General features: G+C 33.2%; 3 protein-coding genes across 3 annotated transcripts; all 3 read left to right on the plus strand.

The window, feature by feature from the left end:
• On the plus strand, window positions 1–2,109 carry NCS1 (permease, cytosine/purines, uracil, thiamine, allantoin family protein). Its single transcript, XM_089744014.1, has one exon. The coding sequence runs from the start codon at window positions 257–259 to the stop codon at window positions 1,958–1,960; it is 1,704 nt and encodes a 567-aa protein (XP_089600140.1). The 5' UTR covers window positions 1–256; the 3' UTR covers window positions 1,961–2,109.
• A 3,454-nt stretch (window positions 2,110–5,563) lies between these two features.
• LOC111294207 (putative 2-oxoglutarate-dependent dioxygenase SLC1) lies at window positions 5,564–7,485 on the plus strand. Its single transcript, XM_022887437.2, has 5 exons — window positions 5,564–5,720; window positions 5,858–6,139; window positions 6,232–6,479; window positions 6,576–6,924; window positions 7,043–7,485. The coding sequence occupies exons 2-5, from the start codon at window positions 5,864–5,866 to the stop codon at window positions 7,286–7,288; spliced, it is 1,119 nt and encodes a 372-aa protein (XP_022743172.1). The 5' UTR covers window positions 5,564–5,720; window positions 5,858–5,863; the 3' UTR covers window positions 7,289–7,485.
• A 6,272-nt stretch (window positions 7,486–13,757) lies between these two features.
• Window positions 13,758–20,257, plus strand: LOC111295556 (uncharacterized). Its single transcript, XM_089743002.1, has 8 exons — window positions 13,758–13,925; window positions 14,023–14,220; window positions 14,390–14,512; window positions 14,852–14,889; window positions 14,986–15,128; window positions 16,253–19,431; window positions 19,613–19,752; window positions 19,930–20,257. Exons 1-8 carry the CDS (start codon window positions 13,845–13,847, stop codon window positions 20,174–20,176), a joined length of 4,149 nt encoding a protein of 1,382 aa, XP_089599128.1. The 5' UTR covers window positions 13,758–13,844; the 3' UTR covers window positions 20,177–20,257.
• The last annotated feature ends 4,441 nt before the right edge of the window (window positions 20,258–24,698 follow it).

Below are 24,698 nucleotides of genomic sequence, written 5' to 3' on the forward strand. Positions count from 1 at the left end.
ATTTTAGCCGTGTTATTTTCTCACCAATAGAAGGAAAATAATGGGCAAGCAAGCATTATTGAAGAAAATAATTGTACAACTAATCAAAGACTACGATCTGTCATATCAAGTTACCTCGCCAGACAAGGAATCCAACTTCTCTAAGCGCAAACGAGATCGACGATTCTAGCCACTCATCTAAGCTATCTCCAAAGAACAGATACCCCACAGATTCTCAGCTTCAAACTCATTCGAATCTGTTTTGAGGTTTGGAGTCATGGTTTCCAAATGCATCAGCATCCATCTCCACCCCCACCTTTCTCTTTACTCTGCAATATCCCAAAATCCAAAATTCTCACGTCTTGTCCACACTGCTTTATTCTCAACAAAGACAACTACCAGAATAAGGACCACCCACAATCAAATTTATCATTCATTTCCCAAAAGATGCGCCATTTTAACTCCCATGGCATCATCAGGTAAACCCGGTGTTGGATTTGATGAATTTGAAACTGATCCGACCCTAACCAATGATGATCTCAAGCCAACAACCCCTAGTCAAAGGAACTTACACTGGTTGGAAATGGCCAGTCTTTGGATTGGTCTTGTTGTTGGTGTTCCATCATATTACCTGGCAGGTAGTCTTGTTGATCTTGGGATGGCTTGGTGGCAGGGAATTGCCACTGTTGTTGCAGCCAACATAATCCTCTTAGTGCCGTTAGTCCTCACAGGACACCCTGGCACCAAATATGGAATCTCTTTCCCTGTCTTGGCAAGATCCTCTTTTGGTATTCGTGGTGCTCATGTTCCTACTTTGCTTAGAGCTTTGGTTGGTTGTGGCTGGTATGGGATAGAGAGTTGGATTGGAGGGGAGGCAATTTTCCTTCTTCTGCCAAAATCCATTAAGGAATCTTCCTTTTCTCAACTCTTACCTTGGCTTGGCACTTCTCCTCTTGAATTTGCTTGTTTTATTGCCTTTTGGGTGGCCCAGTTGGTCATAGTTTGGAAAGGAATGAAAGGAATTAGGGATCTTGAAAAGTATTCAGCACCAATTCTGATCATACTCACCTCTATGCTTCTCATTTGGGCTTATGTCAAGGCTGGTGGTTTAGGTCACATGCTATCCTTATCCTCTAGGCTATCTTCCTCAGAGTTTTGGTCTCTTTTTTTCCCTTCACTCACGGCGAATATAAGCTTCTGGGCTACCCTTGCACTTAACATTCCTGATTTTACTCGATATGCCAAGAGCCAGACAGATCAAATTATTGGTCAGGCTGGCCTTCCAATCTTCATGGGGGCATTTACATTTGTTGGCCTAGCTGTAACATCTTCTACCAAAGTAATTTTTGGCGATGTGATCTCTAACCCAATTCAGCTTCTTGGCCAAATTGGAGGATTCACAACAATGATGCTAGCCATTCTTGGAATTAGCCTAGCCACCATCACAACCAACATTGCAGCCAATGTTGTTGCCCCAGCAAATGCTCTGGTCAATCTCAGCCCTTCCAAGTTCACATTCAGAAGAGGAGCTTTGCTGACTGCATTGCTTGGCATTGCTTTTCAGCCTTGGAGACTACTAAAATCCAGTGAGAGCTTTGTATATACATGGCTGGTCGGCTACTCTGCATTGTTGGGTCCAATTGGTGGGATAGTTTTAGCAGATTATTATCTCATTCGCCAAATGAATTTAAGCATCAAGGACTTGTATTCTGTAAGTCCTTATGGGGCCTATTACTATTCTGGAGGCTTCAATTTGGCAGCATTGGCAGCTCTGATAATTGGGATACTGCCAGTGATCCCAGGTTTCTTGCAAAAGGTGGGGATTCTACCTTCTGTTTCAGATGCTTTTGTTGTCATTTACAACAATGCTTGGTTTTTCAGTTTCTTCTCTGCAGGTCTACTATATTGGATTTTGTCATGTTTGAGTGGGAAACAGAACAAGCCTTTATCCTTTGATCCCCTTTTGCCACCTGCAACCTAACCCTCTTTATTCCTTTGTATATTTTCACTTTGCATACTGTGTGAAATCTGCACATCTTTTTTTAACATGCCCCACAATACCAAGCTGTCATTAATGTAGCTATTTCGTTTCATTGAATAAAATTTGCAGTATTTTCATTTCTAAGTTAATATACATCTGTTTTTTGGGGATTTGGGACACGGAACAAGTACTGAAAACCCAACAACAATATTGGATTGGCTTAGAGTTTGATAAGCTAAAATGAATAGAGACAAAACAAAGGAAAACAGCACTATTGGATTGGGTTGGGCTTATCTTCTGGTTAGCATTTATAGTAAGTGGATCCAACTTGATTTTGGATTTATTATCAGCTAAAGTTTGGAACAATTTTTTCATCCCAAATCCAATAAAACTGGACCCAGAATGAAATATTCTTTGTGCAAATAACAACAAATATCCTTCCCTTCCCCAGTTTGTTTTATTGTCAATTAATCAATGACCATGCGGCACTAACAAAATTAGTGCTTGGGAAATGTTCATAAAATAATAGCTCTATTTTATTCAAAAAAATTTAGTGCCCTTTACTTTGATTTTTTTTTTTTAATATATAATTTCATCAATCACATATCAACTTTATTTTTAGTAGGAAAATGGTTGAGAAAGTTATTTACGCAATTTATAATTAATGTTCTATATATTAAGTTCTTCTCAAGTAAATAAAGCCAAAATTAATGATGAAAAAGAAGTTGAAAATGTAAAAGGAGAAACCCATATCATGAATCACGAGATTCAAATCTCATTAATAATAATAAAAAAAATTATTGATTAAGCATGAAGATATTATTAAAAAAGGGTTGACTTTATTAAAAATATTTTAGTGAAGTTCGATGAAATTGAAGAAGCACTGTAGAAACTAAGGTCAAGACACAGCTATGTAGCTACATGAATATAAAAAGATGCACGTATCCCTGATAAGTCATCAATTTTCTATCAAATAGATACTAACGATAAAATATATATAAATGTATATACTATGTTAATAAGGCTATGAAAGCACTCATGCCCATTATTTTGGACTAAACCAAGGAATTTCACCAACTCTAGGTGAAAAATAATTGTTACCGAATATGGAGGTCTCAAACCAATAAAAAATAATACATTAATTATTAATATATATATATATATATATACATATATAATCACACGATTACATATATATTTTTTGGACAAATACACAATTGGAATTTGAAAGTGAAGATAATCAAGATAGGAACTACCCAAAAGCTTAGAATAATTCAGTTAGCAACGAAAAATATTATTGATAATTTATTTGGGTACAAACGCCATATATAATATAGAAGAGGGTGACATGGACCTCCTACCCATGCAACGAATGAAGTATAAAAGGACAAAATGAATGTAACCATACAAGCACGAGAATCACACCACTGTTAAAATTTTGAACCAGCTTGGCAGTCGGCACCATCCCAGCCACACACAAACAAAACCCCCACTTTTAAATTGGAAGTACCCCACAAGGGTGGCTTTCCGTCTGGTGGTATTGACTTTCAAGGCCGACCCTAAGTCAGTCTCCCGTATAAATGCCTTATGGGGACACAATGCTTAGGGCATTAGCGCCCTGTTTTTGTGACCAGAGGAAAGATGGCATTTGGCAGGCGGATGCAAAGAATTTGTTTAGGATAACAGCGATGACCCATCAAAACAAACTTCAATCATTAAAGTAAGTCCTATTCACATCATTTGATTAACAAACAAAATATTGTTCGACATTTAATAAGTTTAAAATATTAAATTTTAATATTTATAATTTTTTTAATATAAAAAAACATAATGAGCTCTTCAATATCTAGCTACCTGAGTCTACCAGTTTAATATCGGTTTCTTTTAGTCAAACCATTGATAAATAATATAATGAGCAAACATGCACGTTCACATGGTATACAGTCACATACAAGCATTAACCATATTTATACAAATAATGTACAAAACTGTTTAATACGGATAAACTTAAAATGTCAATCTTTTCCTTATATTTATCAACAAATTTATTAATTTTATCAACAAAAGTGATGTTTAAAAAACTTTTTTAAAAATATTCAATAAAGTTTTTTTAATTTTTTAATTTTCAATATTCGAAGATGTCCAACACAATACGATGATGACAGGGAGATGAGAATAACCTTACCAGCAAACTAGAAAACCATAAACCCTAGTGGTTTTAGAGAGTTGATTAATTATATATATATTTTTAATAATCCTTTGTTATTTAATTTGACAAAATCTACGTGTAAATGGGATGCTTATTGGTTGGTCGGCCGATCCTACGTATTGTCACGGGCATGAACTGCATTTGAAATTTATGATATATATATATATATTTATGCTAAAACTATGTATAAAATAGTTTTGTTTAAACCAATACCAAACAAGTTTTTTATATTGTATTGTATTTTTTGTCGATAGAAAATAATTAGAATCGGTGCTACCAAAAAGAATTGCAACTTGTCAACTGTATGTATGAGCTCGACAACCATTTTTTGTAAGCTTGTTTATCGTCGTGTTTTGTTTTGGATTTTTCGGGAAAAAAAAAATCATGAATTCATAGTCTTTGTCAGTAAAACTCTCCGTAATTGTATCGATGGAGACCAGAAATGAAGCTATCTATAATTCAAAAGAAGAATATAAATCATTATTTTTTTAATAAAAAAAATCCACAATCTAAAAATTAAAAAAAAAATTATAAATATTAAAACTTAATTTTTAAACTTATTAAATATTACTTTTTAATAATAACTGTATCAATCGACTGAATCGAATCCATATAAACCATTGTTTGACAAAGACCATCCAGTTCTGGCCTCAAATTTTTTAGAACATCTTGAAACAGGTTCCTAGTAATTACTGAACTGCACAATCAGTCGGTTAAAATCACAAAGTCATGTAGGAAATGGTATAAAGAATCTAGATCTCCAATTCAATTTCTTCACATACATACATACAGGTGGCTCAAAATTTCAAACCATGTACAAAATTGTATTTTACAAATAATGAAAATATTTAATATTTACAGTCAAAACATGTGCGGTTGGAAAAATTAATGTTGAGTTGAACATGTTTTTTTTTTTACCAAGAACAAAGGTACAGTAAATAATCATTCACACGAAGAAAGTAAAAAACAAGAAGTGACATATATATATGTATACATTGAAATTAAAAAAAAAAAAACTGATAGATCAAATGTCCTAAGTGAAGAAATTAACAAAAAAAAAAATAGAAATCATAGTGACCAAAGATAGGAAAGGGACCCTACTGATGGATGAGCTAAATGCAAAAAGTCAGAGCCATCAGACAGGAAGAGAGAGGGAGACAGCCTTTTCATATATCATCAAATTGTAGGGCCAATGAGGAATGGAGACAAAGTTAAATAGAATTGGAAATTAGTACTACTATGTACTAATGGTGAGGAAATGGAAGGGGGGGTTCTATTCTCCAGACCCTACCTCCTTATGATTTGACTGATTATTTGTCAACGGTTTTTGTTTCATAATGGAGCCAGTCATCAGTTCCCGGGATTCATAAATCCGAAGCCGGTTTCTCCAAAACTTGCTCCTGTTTCAGTCCCTTGATTCTCTCCTATAAATAGGTTAGACACCAAAGCCTCTTCTTCATATCCCTGACCACTTGGTTAATTTATTCTCTTACGAAAAATTTCACTGTCATTTCCTTTCTTTTCAGCTTTTTTTTCATCAAAAAGAGTTAGGTGAGTAGTCAGCTCTCTTTTTTTCATTCAAGAGTGTCTCTTCATTTCTTTCATACACATGCAAATTGAGTTGCCAAAATTGACATTAAAAGCTTTATCATAATTGGTGTTTTTGTGTTTGTAAATGTTTTCAACAGGAATTCATGTCTCCCCCTGCAATGGCAATGGCAAACTATGATGCAACAGAATCTGAGTTCCAGAAAGGAGTGAAGCATCTTTTTGAAAATGGAGTTAGTAAACTTCCTAATAAGTATGTATTGCCTGTATCTGATCGACCCAATGAAGATAAAGAGCAGCCAAATGTGTCTAAGTCTAATCTTAAACTGCCCATAATCGATATCGCTGAATTACAAGGCCCAAACAGGTCCCACGTCCTCAACTCCCTCTCCTCTGCTTGTGAAGAATATGGGTTTTTTCAGGTAGCTAGGGTTCAAGATAAATTCTAAAAAAAAATGAATTCATCAGAATTGAAATATGAACAGTTTGTTATTTTTCCCGTACTTTAATGCAGGTGGTAAATCATGGCATCCCCATTGAAGTTATAAGAAGCGTGATGGATGTGAGCACCAGATTCTTTGGGCTCCCGTATGAGGAAAGAGCAAAGTACATGTCCCCTGACATGGTCTCACCTGTTCGATATGGAACTAGCTTAAACCAGACCAAAGATACTGTGTTCTGTTGGAGAGACTTCTTAAAGCTTGTCTGCCATCCATTAGCAGATGTTCTCCCTCATTGGCCTTCCTCTCCCCCGGACTTCAGGTAAAGAACCTTTGCTTCCATTAGTGTACTAGGAACATATTAATCTATATGATAAAAAATCATTAAATTAATTGTTTTATTTTGTATGTTTAACAGGGAATTGGCTACTACCTACGTAAAAGAAACCAAGTACCTGTTCCTAAGGATCACGGAGGCCATCCTGGAAAGCCTGGGGCTGTGGCGTGCCACCCAGGACAAGACACCAGAAGACGATGAAATACTAAAGCAATTCCATGATGGAAGCCAGCTAATGGTGGTTAACTGTTTTCCTCCCTGCCCTGAACCTGACCTTACCTTAGGAATGCCACCACACTCGGATTACGGATTCCTAACCCTTCTTCTCCAGGATGAAGTTCAAGGTTTACAAATCCAATACAAAGGAAAATGGATTACTGTTGAACCAATGGCCAATTCATTTGTTGTTAACGTTGGTGATCACCTTGAGGTGAGTTGAATTTTAAGTAATTTGGGATTGAAAAAAAAATGGAGGATTAATTTTAATGCCATTTATTAACCAAGCCAAAAGAAGCTGAAAAGGATTCTGTTTTTGTTACTATTAATAGATATTTAGCAACGGAAGATACAAAAGTGTGCTGCATAGAGTTTTGGTGAATCCATCAAAGCCTCGGCTATCGGTAGCCACATTGCATAGTCTGCCTTTCGATTGCATGGTTGGACCGTCGCCGAAATTGATTGACGAAGCAAATCCAAGACGCTACAAGGATACAGATTTTGCCACTTTTCTTGAACACATCTCATCTTGTGAGCCCAAGAAGAAGAATTTCTTGGAATCCAGGAAATTGACCTGAAAATATTGGAGGTGGAACCCAGGATTGGAAATGTTTGTGTTGACTTTCGTTATCATATGCAGACATTATTAGTTGAAGTGCTTGTAATTGTTTTTTTTTTTATATATTTTTTCCTTAGGTCAACTATATGGAAAAGAAAATACCCAAAAATCTTAGCTTACCCTTTCCCTACGTAATAAATGCTACAGTTCCAAAGACGACCAAGACAAATGGACAGTTAGAGTATGTTGTGAAGATCGTAGTATTAATAATGATAAATTGTATTAAAAGTATACGAGGTGAATTGTAATTTTTTTTATTTATCATCAAACTACTATATTTTTTGTGAAAAAAAATAAAATATATATATATATATATATATAATGAAAGCTTTAATTAGCTCAATTGTTCTGTTTTCTTTCATTAATTGGACCCAAATTTACAAAAATGTTAAAGAATGTTTATAAATACTTTTACACATCTTTGCATTAAAGAGAAATGTTAGGTTTGAATTCCACCATAATTCTGATGTTGTGTAATTAAGTTCATTATACTATCAATTAAATTTAAATATAATTCTAATGAAATTTATTTAATATAAATTTTTTAATCGCAACTGCAGTAATTTTTTTAATTACAATTATAATGATAATTATTATTATTTTTAATTTTAATGAAATCAATTTCATTGTCTATATAAATAGAATCTAAGCTTTGAAATCAAATCCACATAGGGGGTTGGGGGAATTTTTTTGGAAGTGTCCTTTTTTTTATTTTTTCATCCATTATCCAGAGCATGATATTCAGTCACCAGCAGCATTGTTCTTTCACACGTTTTTTCTTCTTTTCATACATATACAAATTATCAATGGATTTGTTCCGCCGTAATAAATTTCATATATATTATATATACCTTTTCATGAGAAGTAAGTTCCGAACCCAATTCCTTTAAATATATCTTTTGTTTGCCACACAATACACATGAAAAATTGTGTGTTTGTTTTGGCATGTGTTTTTCAGACCAAAGATTGAGGTTTGAAAGGCTTTGAATGTGCAGTAAGGGGCAGAGCAATGATCGATTGAAGCCGCCAGCTGGTCCAATCATTTGGTGAAGTGGTTTCTGGCTTGGGTTTTTTTGCTCGACTTTGGACCACATGGCTGGAGAGAAATGACTTAGCTTGGTTTGGGTGTACCGACATACTGGTCTAGTCACGTCTGCCATTGACTTGGACCTTGCTAGCTAGATTCAGTCTAACGTCTCTTACCAACCCCCCCTTTTTTTTTCTTAATAAAACCTCAGCTTAAAATTAAAAAAAAAAACTATGGAAAATAAAAAATTTTGTGGATCAAGGAAGGAGATCATCCCCCAATAGATACAGCAGCCAGCCCTGCTGGGTTCATTCTTAGGCCAATCCAAGCTTTGAGAAGAAGTTAGTCAATGGGCCCTGAAAAGGGGGCAAAAGTCTTGTGATTATCTAAGTGATCATGGTCGTGATCTTGGTCATAGACTCATAGTCAGAGATGGAAACAACTCTGGTATAAAGATCAGGGATCATTTCTGAAACAACTCACTAAATTAATTCTATGCTACTAGGAAAAAGAATGGAATTTATTTTACTTTCAATCAGATATCAATAACATTGATACATGGCCACGGTCGGTGTTTAAAAGAAAATAGAACGTAACTTTAAAGTATCCCAAAATGTAAAGATGGACATTCAATTTGGCACAGAGGAAATACATAGTAATTCAGCCATATATCACCAAATGCTGGAAGTGGCTTCCAAAAAAATACAGCTGACATTTTAGAAAAATGTACCATGAGCTAAGAATTATACCTCAATTCTTGGCGTCTGGACACTAAATGTTGCAGTTGACTCCAAGTCAGATATCTATGAACCAGTCAATTGTTTGAAACTATCATTTACCCTGCCATTGTCACGAATTTTCCCTTCTATACACAGTCCAATAGAGTTGTTAGGCATGTCAGTTGTGTACTGTGATAGCTGAGACCATTTTGATAGTGGATACAAATATGCAAAGTCAGAAATATTTCCATAAAAAGCCATTGAGATAACCAATTTAATCTGTATGCCAAAACATATTCTGTCCCCAAGAGGTCCTACAAATCTAGAGGGGAAAGAACAATAAGGGATGTCCAAAAAAAAATAGATCGTTCTCTGTTCTGAACCAATACAAGTTGCAACCAATAAAAAATCTGAAAGTACAAAGATAAGCCATTTCAATGCATTTAGCTTAAGATAACCAAATGCAAAATAGAAGGCCGAAGGGAAAATTGAATCTCTAAGAAATAAGTCATAATCAATAAACAATGTCTACTTACCATCTTCATCAAAATATTAGCTGAAATCACATGCACAGTACTGTCTGCAAGGAAACATTATCTCCCAAAGCAGGGTTTTTATTTAGTCATGCTCCATCACCATGGTTATGGGTAACAATCTTCAAGCACAGAAAAAAACAGGAGGAGCATCCACAAAGCATCATAAATACCCACTCAACGTAATAGACAAACTTCAATCTTTACTGAGTTAGACTACTATTATTTTCAACTGGTTATGTTTCTAAAACTATTAAAGATTATAGATGACATCCCACCTATCCCAAAAGAAAAAACAAAACAAAACAAAAGTTCAGTACAATAAAGAACAATCAAATGAGAACTAAATTCAACTTCTGTGTCAAGTTTTTAATATCACTCAATGACAGGTCGAAGGTAAATATTCCACCACATTGCATAATCTCTGGAATTGTGGTTGTAAGATAGATAAAAATTGATTCAGCAACTATTGTGCTATCTATCAGATTTATAGAGCCCAAGCAAACAGGTGTTCCATTCTTTGTCATTTGAACAGGACAGTCAGAAGCATTGTATAATGACATACCTTGTTTTGAAGCAATTTTGCCTAGGTGAGCAAAGCAATCTGCAATATGAAACAATATTTTGTGTCTCAACAAAAATGTTTCTCATCCATTAGCAGCAAAAGATAATGGTATCTACTATCTAGTAAAAATAAGACAACCTTTTAGTCATAAAGGGGATAGTCAAGGCAGATGTAGTCTTGCTTCACCCTCTTATTCATATGATGCAACTATAGCATGAGGCAACCATGGAGAAAAAAGCCAACAAAGTGCAAGATTCTTAGGTAGACCCTTTTAGTCATAAAGCGGTATATACTTCCTAATTTGTGAAAACTACAAAAATTTGTAAGACATTCCCGAGATGGCAGCACAGGTCACTCAGACAAGTAAGGCTCCTTTAAAATAATTTGAAGTTGACCATAATTTAAATTAAAAAGTAAATATCATTGTATGTGATGCAAAAACAAATGGAAGAAATAGATGAGGACTAACACTGCATATACAAGCTGGTATATAACTTGCGTATAGCTGCTAATGGAGTTATTGAGAAGTCGGACATCACCCCATCAACAGAGAAGTTGCCATTGTCAACAAACTGAAGATACTCAACCAATGGATCGTAGGAGTAATTGAAGCTAAATGAAATATCATAATAAAATTCCAATGCAAAAACATCTACCCCTTCTTTGTGAGCATCCAAGACAACAGAGGAAGAAGGTAGCAAGTAAAGATTTCCATCTACAGGCCTTATGTAAGACTTGGGTACAATGTTTCCAGAGGCAAATGTCTGATAAATGTGAGATAATGTTTTTTTGCATAAGAGAAGAAATAAATGTATCAACAAATGATGATTACTTTGAAGTCAAGCATGCAAGATATCGTTGGTCTATTTGACAGTTTTCCTCCTCACCAATTATAATAGATATTTAGTAGAGCACTGAAGGAATTAAATAAGCTTTATTTTCTGTCTTTTAAAACTAATAAGTCATTCAAGAAATGTCTGAATGTCTTTTCAGTTCGTAAGTCTTTTGTTTTATAGTTCTAGTAAGATGAGCATCCCAATATACTCTAATATTCTTTCAGAAAACCATTTCTCTACACCTCAAGACCTTCTTGAAACCAAGTTGTAAGTGTATTATTATCTACAGGAGAATATGTGAAGACAGTTTTTACCTTCTGATAGACCTCTTCTTGCCAGTCATCCCCATTTGCATGTCCTGTTTGAGCTGTGGAATCTAAAGCGAAATTATGATTTGCAGAGCTGCCGCATTGGAGTAAGCAGCCTTGCAAAACAAAGAGGGAAAAACGCCTTGACCAATGTCCCGTCCTTAGTATATTCCTGCAAAATGAGGTAAAGAAATATACAACAGCAGTATTATTTCTCTTTCTACGAATGAAAATTAAATTAGTTTAACATTTAGCTAATACTTACAGTTTTCTCCACCGTACCAACCTGATGTATGCTACTGAGAAGTTCCCCTTTGTTAAGGGGGACTAAGGCTTCCGCTGGAACCATAGAATCCTATTCCAAAGAACATTCCTCACTAAACAGAGTCCAGATTCAGGAATTGACAGAATCAACTACATTCATGTTTCAAGGACTTTGAAATCTTGATATTAATACATGTTCAAAAAATGCAATATCTTGACCCCTATAGAAACATCATCTGTCAATCGGTTTGGGTATGTGGGAGGGGTGTGAGTTTAAGAAATTAAAACGTCTTAAAATCGCAATGCCCTTTAATTCGCTGAGAATCAAAATTAGACTAAAAATTAACAACAAAACCAAAACAGATTTGAAACAAAGAAATTACAATTAGAAGCGCAATTACCAGATAAAAGATGACAGTTTCAAAGAAACAACGAAAAAATAAGATTGATACATTAAGATTTTAAAAAAGAAAGTATAAGATCTGACCTAAATAAGTTTGAATATCCTGTGGGATAATTTTTGCCAGCACATTCTTTGAGCACCGACTGGAATGCTCGGCTCACCAATCCGTTCGCCGCCATTCCGCTCTTATACGATGCCTATAGTCTCGGCAGTTTCCTTTTTTTTCTCACCCGCAACTCATAACTCATTGCCTACACCGAGAAATTAGCCGTTGATTAGAGACATGTGTTAGTAAGTTTGCCTTTAAATTCATAAAAAAAAAAAAAAGGTTTAAATTTTAGACTACTCAAAAAAATTCATTTCTTGCAAATAGCGTAAGTTTTTATTATTTTATCCAAAAGTAAATAATATATTTTTAATTAAAATTATGATTAAAATTTAATAATTTTAAATTAAATATAAAAATAAAAAAATATTTTGAATAAATTTCAATAATATTTAATTAAATATACATTATTCATCATTGGATAAAGATGTGAAAATTTTAACTATTTTAGAGCATATTTTCCATTCCATTGTACACTTATGTTTTAGTAAAATTAAATTTAAATCATTAAAAAAAATTAGATGAGAAGATTAAATTTAAACCATTGAAATAAGAGGAGGAAAAGAAAAAAAACTCTTTAGTATTGTAATAGCTTGGATTTTTTCTTTCTCATTTTCCATTTGGTATTTGTCGTATATTTATCTTAAGAAAAACGCATAAGAACATATGAGAATCTTGGTCGAGTAATGAAATTTTATATGATTGTAATATATTATCATTTCCAAATTACAATGGTGGATGCAAAGCTACAGGTGAAGTGTTCACAGACTCTCACAAAGCATGAAAAAAAAAAATTTTGGAGTGAAAGAAAATTTTTTCTTGACACTCTAAATTTTTTTTATCACTTTTCCCGTCAATAGAATCGATTAATACAATTCTTTAGTGAATACTGTAAACATAGAAACAAGGAAACACCTTGGTTTAGGTAACACGCTGACAACTTTGCTAGTATGAAACGAGTCAACGTTTGGAACAATGTCCATTATTTTTGAGTCAATAATTTTTAATTAAATATAATCGTACAACATAATTAATACATGATTATTAATTTAGTTGATTTATATAATTAATTTTAAAATATTTTATTTAAGAATCTATTTAATTTTTTTTTCATAATGTGCGAATCTTTATAAAAAAATTAATAAACATTGCATTTTAAAATGAAAAATTGACCTTATCATTTTTCTAATGCATCGGCATGAACAAGAGAGAGTTTGATATATATATATATATATATAAATAAAAGACAAATTTTCCATAGAATATAATTTATCAAACAATGCTAAGTTGAGAGGTAACAAACCCAAAAATCGTATATTGGTATAATCTCCTAAACATTGATATTATGTTTTTTTTTTTTCTCATTTCCTATGATTAGACAGTTGAATCTTGTTGTTTAATCAACCAGCATTGTTGTACTTTTGTCTCATGGCAGTCATGTCCAATTTGTTTTTACGCTCATCGGAACTTTCTGCCGAACCAGATCACCTGCAAGTTATTTTGAGCTATCTCAATTTTACCTCAAATTTGACCCTTTTTGTACACGTGTCAGAGTTTGCAAGGGTAATGGCATGAATTTTGGTACACCAGAGTGTTTCTGCATAGAAATTAAGACACTAAAAGTTAACGAGTATGGTTCACAACAATGACCAGCAAGCTAACAATCTCCCTTTAGATGTATTACAATAATGGCAATGTTTTTGCTATGTTATCTCTGAAATTTCCAGGTTAATTCAGAAAGAAAAGGAAAAACGATGTTCAGGTTGCACAAAACAAGGCCAATTAAATCAGGGGAAAAGATAGATTTTAAATTCTCCAATTTCAAAGCAGTTCAGGTAATTCATTCATTCATAGTACTATCATATTCTTCTCTTTCTTACTTTCCTTCATTTCATTTTACAAACATTGTTTGTTTTTCTGGTGTTTTGATAGGTGCCAAAAGGATGGGACAGGTTGTTCATGTCCATAATCTCTTTGGAGAACGAAAAAACCATTGCAAAAACAAAAAAAGCAGTAGTTCGAGATGGGATTTGTCAATGGACAGAGACTCTGTCAGAATCTATTTGGGTTTCACGAAAAAAGGCTTCCAAAGAGATGGAGGATTATCTCTTCAAGCTTGTTGTAGCTATGGTAATAATGTTTTTAAAATGTTGATCTTGCTTTACAGGGATCAGTTTTTCAGTTCCATGATTGAAGATTGTTCTTGTAAACTTGATCTGGCCATTGCAATAACATGTCCAATTGAGTTGAGGTGAATGATAATAGATGATAAATACTGCAAATGAATGTGGAATTGTAGGGATCAGCTAAATCTGGCATTCTTGGAGAGGCTACAGTGAATATGACAGGTTATGTAAATTCAAACGTCATTGTTCCAGTTTCATTACCATTGGAAAAATGTAACCATGGGACCATTTTGCAAGTGAGTATCAACAATCTGATTTTAAACTTGAACTAAAATCTTAGAAAGATGGTCACATACCAAATTCACCTTCTCTACATTAGTGATTAAGCCATAGTCTAGTTTTCTTCCAAAATCAGAGCAGCCCCTGCTGACCAAATCCTTGGTATTTTTGCTGGGAGCAGGAAAAAAAAAATTCCACCTACTTCAAAGTTCAAAGCAAAACAACTTTTTTTGGTTAATAGTTGATTTTTGTCCCAATTGGAGAGAAATCAGAGCATTTTGCTAATCTGAACGTGACATAAATTGAAGCAAAGTTTTTGTTTCTGACAACATTGTGCATATGATTTTGATACGCAGGTCAACATTAATTGTTTGACACCAAGACCAAAAACCATGTTTGTATCATCGGGTGCCCTTCGTTCACCTGTTTTTTTTTTTTTTTTTGTGAATTTTCCTATCGGATAATAAAGATTTGCTATGCCTTGATTTAGGGATGATGAACCAAAGCAGACAGATTGCGATGCAAAGTGTGATCTGAGCTTTAATTCTTGTGGACCAGAGAGTGTTTTAGCAACGAGTGTTTCTTCCCCTTGTCAAGATTTGTTCACTGACCCACGCCAGGGAGAACTTCAGAGTAGGGTACGTTAAGTCCTTTTTTTTGTCCCTCTTAAATTATTAATGATAAAATAAGAATTAGTGTTTGATTTTATTTTAATTAAAATGATAATCACACTTAAAGGTCAAATCATGAAAATTGACAACTAATATAATAGTATAGACTAAATAAAAGGTTAATGATAATTTAGATACGAAAATTCATGTTACTCATATAAAATATTATATTTATATAATATTTTATATAAAAATTACATCTTATAATTTGTATAAATATAAAAATATAAAATATAATTTTTGATTTTATTAAATTTATTTATTATTTTTATAAAATTTTAAGCTTTGTTATTTTTATATATTTTATTCGTATCATTTTCGTATTATATCATCGTATCATATTTCAAATTGCTACAAGATAATTTCACACTCAAATTATATTATTTTTTTTAGTTTCAATTTGTTTCGAGAAAAATTATTTTTAAAAAGTAATTTTTAAAAAATATTTATATTTTTTAAATTAATATTTTTTTTTATTATTTGGATGGATTAATGAAAAATGTTCTTTATTATTTGATTGTTTTTTGAAAAATCTTTTTTTCAAATAATATTGATATAATTATTAAAATATTAAAAATAATTTATTATTAAAAATATTAATATTAAAAAAATTATGTTTTAATAGCAATATTTAATATTAAAATATTATATTAATACAAAAAATACTTAAAATAAAATTATTTAATTTTTATGTTATTTATTAATATATTATAATATTATTTATTTATTATATAATATTATTTATAAATAAGATTATACTCAAAAACATTGATAAATAATTTTATTTATGGACAGTTTTTTTATAATATCTTCTATTTTTTAAATCCCTAAAATAATTTTTTTAAAAAGATCATATTTTTTTTTATCAATAAATTATTTTCTGTTAATCAATTAATTTTTTATCAAACAAACATATAAAAATGGAAAAATTATTTTTTAAAGTCATTTTCTGTGAAACAAAATGTCACTTAATTTTTTGTATAGATTAAACAAAGGGTTAATAAGTGATAGCAGAAAACAAAAAATTTTAATTTTTTTGAATTAAAAATTTTAAACAATCATTTTTAAAAAAATTTATTCCTTCAGATTCACATCACAGCTATGATTCGGCCGAGAGTTCTATAGGGAGGGAAAGTTTCTCTCCTACAAGCAATTTGTGTCATGAGACACACAACCTGATACAAATTCAAGATTCACTCGGCTCCCAAAACAATTTGCCTGATGCGAACTGTCACCTTGATGATCTTTCTCAATCAAATCATTCATCATTTGATTCACAAATTATTGGTTCGCAAAGCACTTTTTCGGATAATCAGCAGGAGTTTTCTGCATCAACTTTGAGAGTGACAGATTCTTCTAAGTATCTTCTTGAAGCAGCGGAAAAAACGATTGAAGAGCTACTTGCAGAAGCAAAGATGTGGGAGAGGAATGCCTACAAGTTAATACTTGACTTGGACATGTTAAGGAAAGAATACTCTGATCAGTCCAAAAGCCTGGCAAATTTGGACATGGAGCTATCGACAGCAAATTTAGAACGTGATGCACTGAGAAAAGAAGTTGAACAGCTGAAACTGTTGTTGGAGAAGTCAATGGTGAAACAAATAACATTGAAAGATTCAACATTTCAGGATGGAGGAGTAACCCATATTCAGAAAGAATTGGAAAATGAAATTAAGTTCCAAAAGGTGTCCAATGTTAACCTTGCTTTGCAGTTGAAGAGGAGTCAAGATGCAAATGTTGAGCTTGTTTCAGTTCTTCATGAGCTGCTAGGGACCACAGAAAAGCAAAGAGTTGAAATGGAGAATATTTCAGCCCTGAAGTCACAATTCAGTGAACTGGAAAGCTATCTCCAGCTAAATACAGAGGAAAATAGGAACTTACAGATCCAGTTGCAACAATCAAAAGAATCAGAGAAGAATTTGCAGGCCAAGGTGCAACATCTTGAAAAGGCTTTGAAGGACAAAGAAGATGACATGGACGCTGGAATGGCACTGAACAGTGATGCCCTTTTGGATATTGAGGAAGAATACAGAAGCAAGTTAGCAGCTAAAGAAAGAGAAATTGTTGGTTTGGAAGTAAAGCTATCTGAGTCTCTCAAGGAAAGACATTTTGTGAATCTGGAGTCCAGAAAGGGAGGTGATGCACATCTGATCAGAGAAATTGAAGCCCTGAAAGCAAAACTAGGGGAGTTAAAAAGTGATTGTAATGAGCTGACTGATGAAAACCTTCAATTACTACTCAAGCTAAAGGAAACAAAGAACAACTTCAAAGAAGGAGTTCCAGCCACTAATTTTTCGTCTGATGAGCTTTCAGCTAGTACCGGATTTGAGCTGAGTGAAAACATGTCACAAATGCTTTTTCTGGAAGAGAAGCTTAAAAAGAAAATTCTCAGGGAGATTCAAAGTGACTATAATAGTTACATTCAGGAACTTGAAAGTCAGAATATGGAATTGGAAGCAGAAGTAACAGAAGTAGGAAAGAAGTTAACTCAAAAAAGGACTGAAATACAAACACTTGAGGCAACTATGCAGTCAAAGGAAGAGGAGAATGTGGAACTTAGACGGAATCAAAGTAAACTAGAAGCGAAGGTGTCTAATCTCCAAAGAGAGAAGGCTCAACTAGAGGATAAGTTACAAGTCATCCAAAGAGAAAGTGTTATCGCTACCAAGTGCCTGGATGATCTGCAAAATGATAGCAGCAGTATGGATTCCGGTGTTTCTGCTGAGCTAGAAATAGTAAAACATGAACTTGAGATACATTTATTAGAGCTGGAAGACGAAAACAAGCTGTTGTCATTACGTCTGTCCCTTCTGGAAGCTCAACTAGAAGATTTGAAAGATGAGAGAGATTCAACTCAAATGCAACTTGAGGATTCGAAGTCACTTGTTACAAGTCTCAAGGATGAGATTACAAGATCTAGAAATGAGATGGAGGCTCGAAAAACAGATATGGGAAAACAGCCTCAGGACATGCATGATCAGTGGTTGGCTTCTGAAGAAAAGTGTGAATATCTCAGAAGAGCAAATACAAAGTTACAAGAAACTACTGAGACACTCATTGAAGAATGCAATTCACTTCAGAGGTCAGTTGGAGACTCGAGGAAGGAAAAGTCAAAATTGGATAAGCATTGTGCTCACTTGGAGGCCAAACTAAGGGAGTCAGATAAAAGCTTGACTGATTGCCGCAAAAAGATTGAAGTTTTGGAGGAAAATCTTACATTGGTGATTGAAGATTTTGCATCAAAAGAGGAAAGCCTCACTTTGGAATTGGATGCAATTCATGATAAAAGCAAGAAACTTGAGGCTAAACGGAAGCTTGAAGAAAGCTCCTGGAATCAAATGTATTTGCAGAAGACAAAAGAAGTTGAAAATCTTCAACAAGAGGTAGAAAACCTAGCAAAGCAACTCTCTGAAGCGCAAAATGAGAAAGAGAAAACAGCTTATGATGCTCTACGGGAAATTTCTGGTTTGCATGCAGGTAAAGTTGAACTAGAGTCAGCTCTTCAAGAAGGTGTATCTAAAATGAAACTTACCGAGAGTGAATTCAAGAAAATACAAACTGAAGCTAAAACAAAAATGGAAGACCTGTTGGGTGAACTTGCAGCCTCTAGAGAAAACCAAGAAACACTGATGGCAGAGCATGAAAAAGCACTGAGGTTGTTGGAGAGTTACAAGTCCAGTGAAGGGAAACTTAAAACCATTATGAATGGCCTTGAACTAAAGCTAACTGTTTCTGAATATGAACGGCAGCAAGTTTCAGAACAATCTACCAATATGAAGGTTCAGCTGCTGAAAATAGAAAATCTTCAGGATGACATTTTGGCTCTCAGAAATGAGTGCAATGCAATCAAAGCTGACAAGGAGAAACTGGAAGCTTCATTACATCTACTGTCTGGAGAATGTGATGATTTGAAGGCAGAGAAAAATTCCTTTCTGGGGCAGATTTCTACCTTGCAAAAGGTTGTATCAGAATTAGAAGACTATAAACCTGAAAAAGTAGCCTTAGAAGAAAAACTTGTGAGGATGGAGGGTGACCGCCTGGCAAAAGAGGCATTATTATTAACGCAGTTTGGAGAGCTTAAAAATGAGCTTCACCAGATCAAGAGAACAAACAGACTATTCCAGCAGCAAATAAAACAGCTTCAACATGAGAAAGATGAGCTTCTGATAAAAGCTCAAACCCTTGAAGAAAAATTGAAACTGAAAGTGGAAGAGAAACAGAAGCAGCGGCAGTCCAATTCTCACAGAAACCAACATAAAAGAGAAGTAAGGGATTTACTTCCATTATGAAATCGTAAAATTGCTAGATTTAAGATTGACTTCTTTGTTACTGCATTTACATCTTGGTGATTCCTAAATGAAATCGTATATTTGCTAAATTTCTTTTTGGAAATGCTTCCATCTCACCCTTTGAGCATTCTATTCCTTTTTTCATCTTTCAATCCAGGATAATAGTTACGATGCCCATGAACATGATGGAAGCCTTCAAGCTGTTGGAGTTGATCCTGTCTCTAAGATTCAGTTGCTTGAAAATGAACTTGCCAAGGCTATGGAAGCCAATAACACGTATAAAGTTCGTCTAAGTAGGTGAGTGTAATAGGAACATGTTACAGGTTTAAAACCCATGATTTTCTTTCCATAACTCCATGAATTATGCTTATAGCCTCCTTTTGGCTTTTTCTTTGCTTAGCAATAAAATAAGACTACTTTTCTTTCCTATTTTAATGGCTTAGATTATCCTACTCAACTGCTATCATCTTCCAGATTATCAGACGGTCGGAAAAGTCGATCAAATTCGCCTAGAAAATCATCTATTGAAGGTGAAGTTGTGGCAAAAGAAAAATATGAAAGCACAAAATCATCTCTAGAGGCGGAGCTAAGGGACATCCGCGAGCGATACCGCCACATGAGCCTTAAATATGCAGAAGTGGAAGCTCAGCGTGAAGAACTTGTCATGAAGCTTAGAGGAGTCAAGAGTATGAGGAGGTGGTTCTCAAACCCTTCCAATTAAGTAACTCTTTTTCTCCTACTAATTTGAAACATTTCTTTCAGTTTTCCCCAATAAAATGCTTATAAAATACTGTGCTAGCTAGATTCAATTTCATTGATATTCAAGAAAGAAAGTGTGTTTTCCAGAGACAAACTGAAACAAGAAATTAAGTTTCTCATCTGGGTTTGTAACCAATAAAATACCCCAGGGTTGGCACTTAGCAGCCTGATGAACGCAATATTTTTGGTCCATTCTTGCCAAGCAAAAATCCAGAAGCACATTCTCATGTCTGATTTAGAACTAAATCCTGTCTCTTAATGCAATGTTTCATACTTTCTTGAGGTCAAACACTGGTTTCCTTTTCATTTAAAAAGAAATGGATTTAGTGTGTAAATAAGGCATCGCTGCCAGTTTAAAAATCCATAGTGAACCCTGCTTTCATCGATAAAAGTAGAGCTCTGCTTATATGTTTGGTACTGCACAATGTACTGCATGACTCAGCAAAGTGAAAATTGTCCTTAAAGAGGCATTACGCCATAAAAAACAAAGAGTACCAAAGTTCTCTATTTCAGAGAACAAAAGAATGATGCTGCTGGTGTCACGCAGACCATGAAATCTCATTCAGACGGGAAATGCAAAAGAACACTAAAGAAAAAGACCTACCTCTATTAAATATGACCTTACTTTTTGTGAGGTTATTATTTTCTGCAAATCAAACAAGAGAATGCTTTGTGAATATGGTATAATGCGATGCCACGTGCTTGAAATTGGGTCACTAATGATGGTATAAGGAGCTCTTGAATCCAAAAGTTTCAATCAAATCCTTAATTTTTCTTTGTCAGAACTCATTTCAAGGATCAGAAGAGATTCATCTGTTTTATTATCTCCCCTTGCTACATAAATATATCTTTGTAATTTAATAAAAAATAAAATAAAAATTTTATTTTTTATTGCATATAAATAAAGTTATAATTATTTATTTGTGATTATAATTATAATTTTTTTAAATCAATGAAAATTTTAATTTAAATAATGAAATACCAATATTTGTTATTTAATAGTGTTGATAAAGCACGTAACAAGTTATTCTTAATTTTTTATTATTTAAATTAGATTTTTATAAAATAATTTAAGTTATAAAGTTATTTAAATTAAAAATTTTAATTGATTTTAAAAGTTTATGATTATAATTACAAAAAATAAAAAAAATTATAATTCTATTTTATTTATACTAAAATATGAGGATATATTTTGATATTAAGCTAACTGTCTATGCTTTTCTTTCCTGGAAAAATCATCTTTTTGTGCTAGCAAATTTCGAGTAGTGGGTAAATTTATAGAGTTAAAATTAGATCTTTCTTACTTCATGACACAATTAAGTAGTCGATTGATCTTAATAGATAAAATTTTTTAAGTGAAATTTTTTATTAAAAATGATTAAATAAAAATTAAAATCAATAAATTGAAAATTTTTGTTATATAGATTAAGTATGTAAATTTTGAAAAAATTTTAATAAATTTTGACATATATTTTTAAATAAATAATTTTGGTAAAAATATTAATAAAATTTTTATTGTTGAATGAGTATCGATCAAATTTGAATTATATTTTAAATATTTTTTATATTTTATTAATTTTCAAATTAAACTTTTTTAATTTATCAATTTAAAATTTTTATTAAATTATTTTTAAGATTAAATTTTATAAATTTCACCTCAATATCTTTATATGAGTTTTGTCCTTTCCCTCAACCCCAAAAGGAATTATGTGGTTAACAAGTCTCATTCTAGGAACATGACTCTCCACAGGATGAAAGGCTCTATCCCCATGTGATGAAAAGGAAGGGATCGCCATTGGACTATAAAGTCCTTGGGGCTTGAGAAAAGAAATATTGGAGGAAAGAAAGAAAAGAGATATGTCATCATATGTGGCGCAAATAAGAGCTGGTGGCAATGGCATATCCCTTGGAAGATGCTGAAACAAACAACCTCCATTTCGCTCATCCCACTTGTCTTTTTTGCGTGCTTTCCTTTTAATCAAGTGACAATTTTTATTGCCCTTATGACCAAGAAAAATAAAAATAAAAATTAAAACCTATATCAACCCATACAAAGCATCAATATCAAACCCTCTTAATTCTGCACCATCACCTGCAGGCCACCCCTGCCAATGGCTTCAAATGCTCTAACTAGCCAGGCGGGGATGGCCAAGGCTTCTTATATCTTGTTGATGGTGCTGTTTCTTTCATGTTTTTCATTTTATAATTTCCCACGAACCTTGTCTGAGGACAGTGGGTGTTAATGGAGATTATTGTTTTGAAACTGAATCGCCTTCCTTACGGGCGGTTTCTCTTATAGGGCAACTTCGATCCTTTGGCATTTTGGCTTCCTCGACCGGCATCTCTCTTCACTTCATTGTATTGTTTGCAGGGCTCGAGAGGAAACTCACTCAGGGCGAGTCAGATTATGCTACTTCCAGTTTTGTTATATCTTGCTGTTTTCTTCTGTACTTTGATATCTTAACTATATATTTGTAGGCCAGTGGCCAAACTTTCAGTATGCTGCAGCTTGGTTGGAAGGGTTGTCTTTGCAGAATAAATTTGCTTTGAATCATGACTGATGAGCTTGTAAGTTAATGAAATTTGTTCAATGAATAAACCTTACAGAAACGCTTGCCACAACAGTAATATATATGATATATATCCCCTTTTTTTTTCTTAATGGCCCCATATCCCCAACTTTAGACAAATAGGATCACTTCATTTTGTGTTCTTATCTTTTTGTTTTTCTACATAGTAATTTTCAAAGAGAAAGAGAGGCTAACCACGTGCTCAATATATTATTAGTCAAAAAATAGGGCAAATTGACGAGAATTCTCAAACATCCTCATTTACGGAGCCTAAGCAAATGAGGATTAGAAATTAACAAGCAGAAAACATTCATGATTAATGTAGTTTTTTCCCCCCAAGATCTAGCAATACCTTACGAATTGCATTTCCATGCTATGAGATCGATTCGACCTGTATATTGGTCCTATAATTCTGTAAAAAATGTTTCAAATTCACATAATTAGTTTGTCCCAGTGATATATCTTAAGCTACTTATAAGATAAAACAAAAGCTGAATCACCTCAATTAATACACAAGATTTTTCATTGTGATTGGCTTTAATTGTAGCAGATTTCATATTTCATTGAAGTGCCTGATATATAAATCAGATATTGATCAGCTTCATCAAAGCTCCTATTTAGCATATAGATAGTCATGCAAGCGGCTGGTTGCTTAATATCTTCTTCTTGCTGCTTTTCACACATATATAGGATCCACAAGAATTGTACTTATTCTGGTCCAAACTCTTTTTAAGAGAGCTTTAAGTTGCAGACAAAGTAGATAAGTTAAGTTGGTGAGCAGTGTCCAGAATAACTGGTAGCATGATTTATTGAATGTAATCCATCAAATTTTGATTAAATTAGCATACAAATTTGAAAAAGATTATTAGCATGCACAAACATTGTAGTTTGCAACCATGATCCTAATTTATAACTTCTTCCCTATCTTCACCTATTTATGCTTAACCCAGATGTGCAATATAACAGCATGCCATTTACTCCTTATGTTGAATGACAGCCTTATTTTCACCTTCTTGTAAATCCTAACTTTCCCTCGTAATTACATGAATGTTAATAATGAATGGTTAAGATACCCTATTATTGTTAGACAAAATAACCTTTTTTTTTTTAATAAAGTAAATCATACCGTAAGATATAAAAAAAAATTGCAAGTATTGAAATTTAAATTTTAAATATATTTTAAGTTATATTTTAAAAATAATTATATGAATCAACTAAATTAAATCTTAAGTTTAACAAAATATCATTTTACTCTCAAAAGAACTCGAAGCTAATTTGACTTATTTAATTTAAAAAATTTACCCTAACCATATAATGGGTTGGGATGGGATTAGATATTCAAATCAAGAAGGTAGCAAACTCTTAAGGTACAACTGTACTCTCTAGTTAAATAATACATTTGTAGGTTATCTAGGTTCATTTTGATACCTTTAAAACAGAGTTTTTTTTTTTTTTTTTAATTTATTTTTAGGAATTTTTATCAATAAATTCCAACATTCACAAAAAAAAAAAAGCCTAAGAATTAAACAACTAAACTACAAGAACACTATGATAATGGGAATTTCTTTTACATCAAGAGATATAGAATTGTAATCCTGCACGAATCAAATGCTTGAATGGATTGACATTACTTTTTTTGGTACATATGGTGACAATCGATAATTTTTGCTTTAAAAATGATTGATATTTGTAGCCCAAATAAAAAACCAGTACGCTGGCCCTACAGGGCCTCAACAAACACAAAGTAACAGGCCTGGACCTCACTACACTGAAATAAAATAACGGCTAATTAGGTAACTTGGAAGGCAAGTAAGGTTAATATCGTCAATTCATACACCTTGACCACTTTCTGTTATTTACGGATCACGCCGTTTGTCCCGTCTCATAAAATATCCCCCGTCCCATTTTTCTCTC

The sequence above is a fragment of the Durio zibethinus genome, chromosome 14 (genome assembly GCF_047325235.1).
Source record: "Durio zibethinus cultivar Kanyao isolate XHJ-2024 chromosome 14, ASM4732523v1, whole genome shotgun sequence".
Taxonomy (NCBI): domain Eukaryota; kingdom Viridiplantae; phylum Streptophyta; class Magnoliopsida; order Malvales; family Malvaceae; genus Durio; species Durio zibethinus.

Bases quoted from the DNA above. Each gene is read 5' to 3' on its own strand.
- NCS1 (XM_089744014.1), top strand. From the start codon at position 257: ATGGTTTCCAAATGCATCAGCATCCATCTCCACCCCCACCTTTCTCTT.
- LOC111295556 (XM_089743002.1), top strand. From the start codon at position 13,845: ATGTTCAGGTTGCACAAAACAAGGCCAATTAAATCAGGGGAAAAGATA. The intron at 14,221-14,389 runs GTAATAATGTTT...GTGGAATTGTAG, and splicing joins TCAAGCTTGTTGTAGCTATG to GGATCAGCTAAATCTGGCAT. The intron at 14,513-14,851 runs GTGAGTATCAAC...TTTGATACGCAG, and splicing joins ACCATGGGACCATTTTGCAA to GTCAACATTAATTGTTTGAC.
- LOC111294207 (XM_022887437.2), top strand. From the start codon at position 5,864: ATGTCTCCCCCTGCAATGGCAATGGCAAACTATGATGCAACAGAATCT. The intron at 6,140-6,231 runs GTAGCTAGGGTT...ACTTTAATGCAG, and splicing joins AAGAATATGGGTTTTTTCAG to GTGGTAAATCATGGCATCCC. The intron at 6,925-7,042 runs GTGAGTTGAATT...TACTATTAATAG, and splicing joins ACGTTGGTGATCACCTTGAG to ATATTTAGCAACGGAAGATA.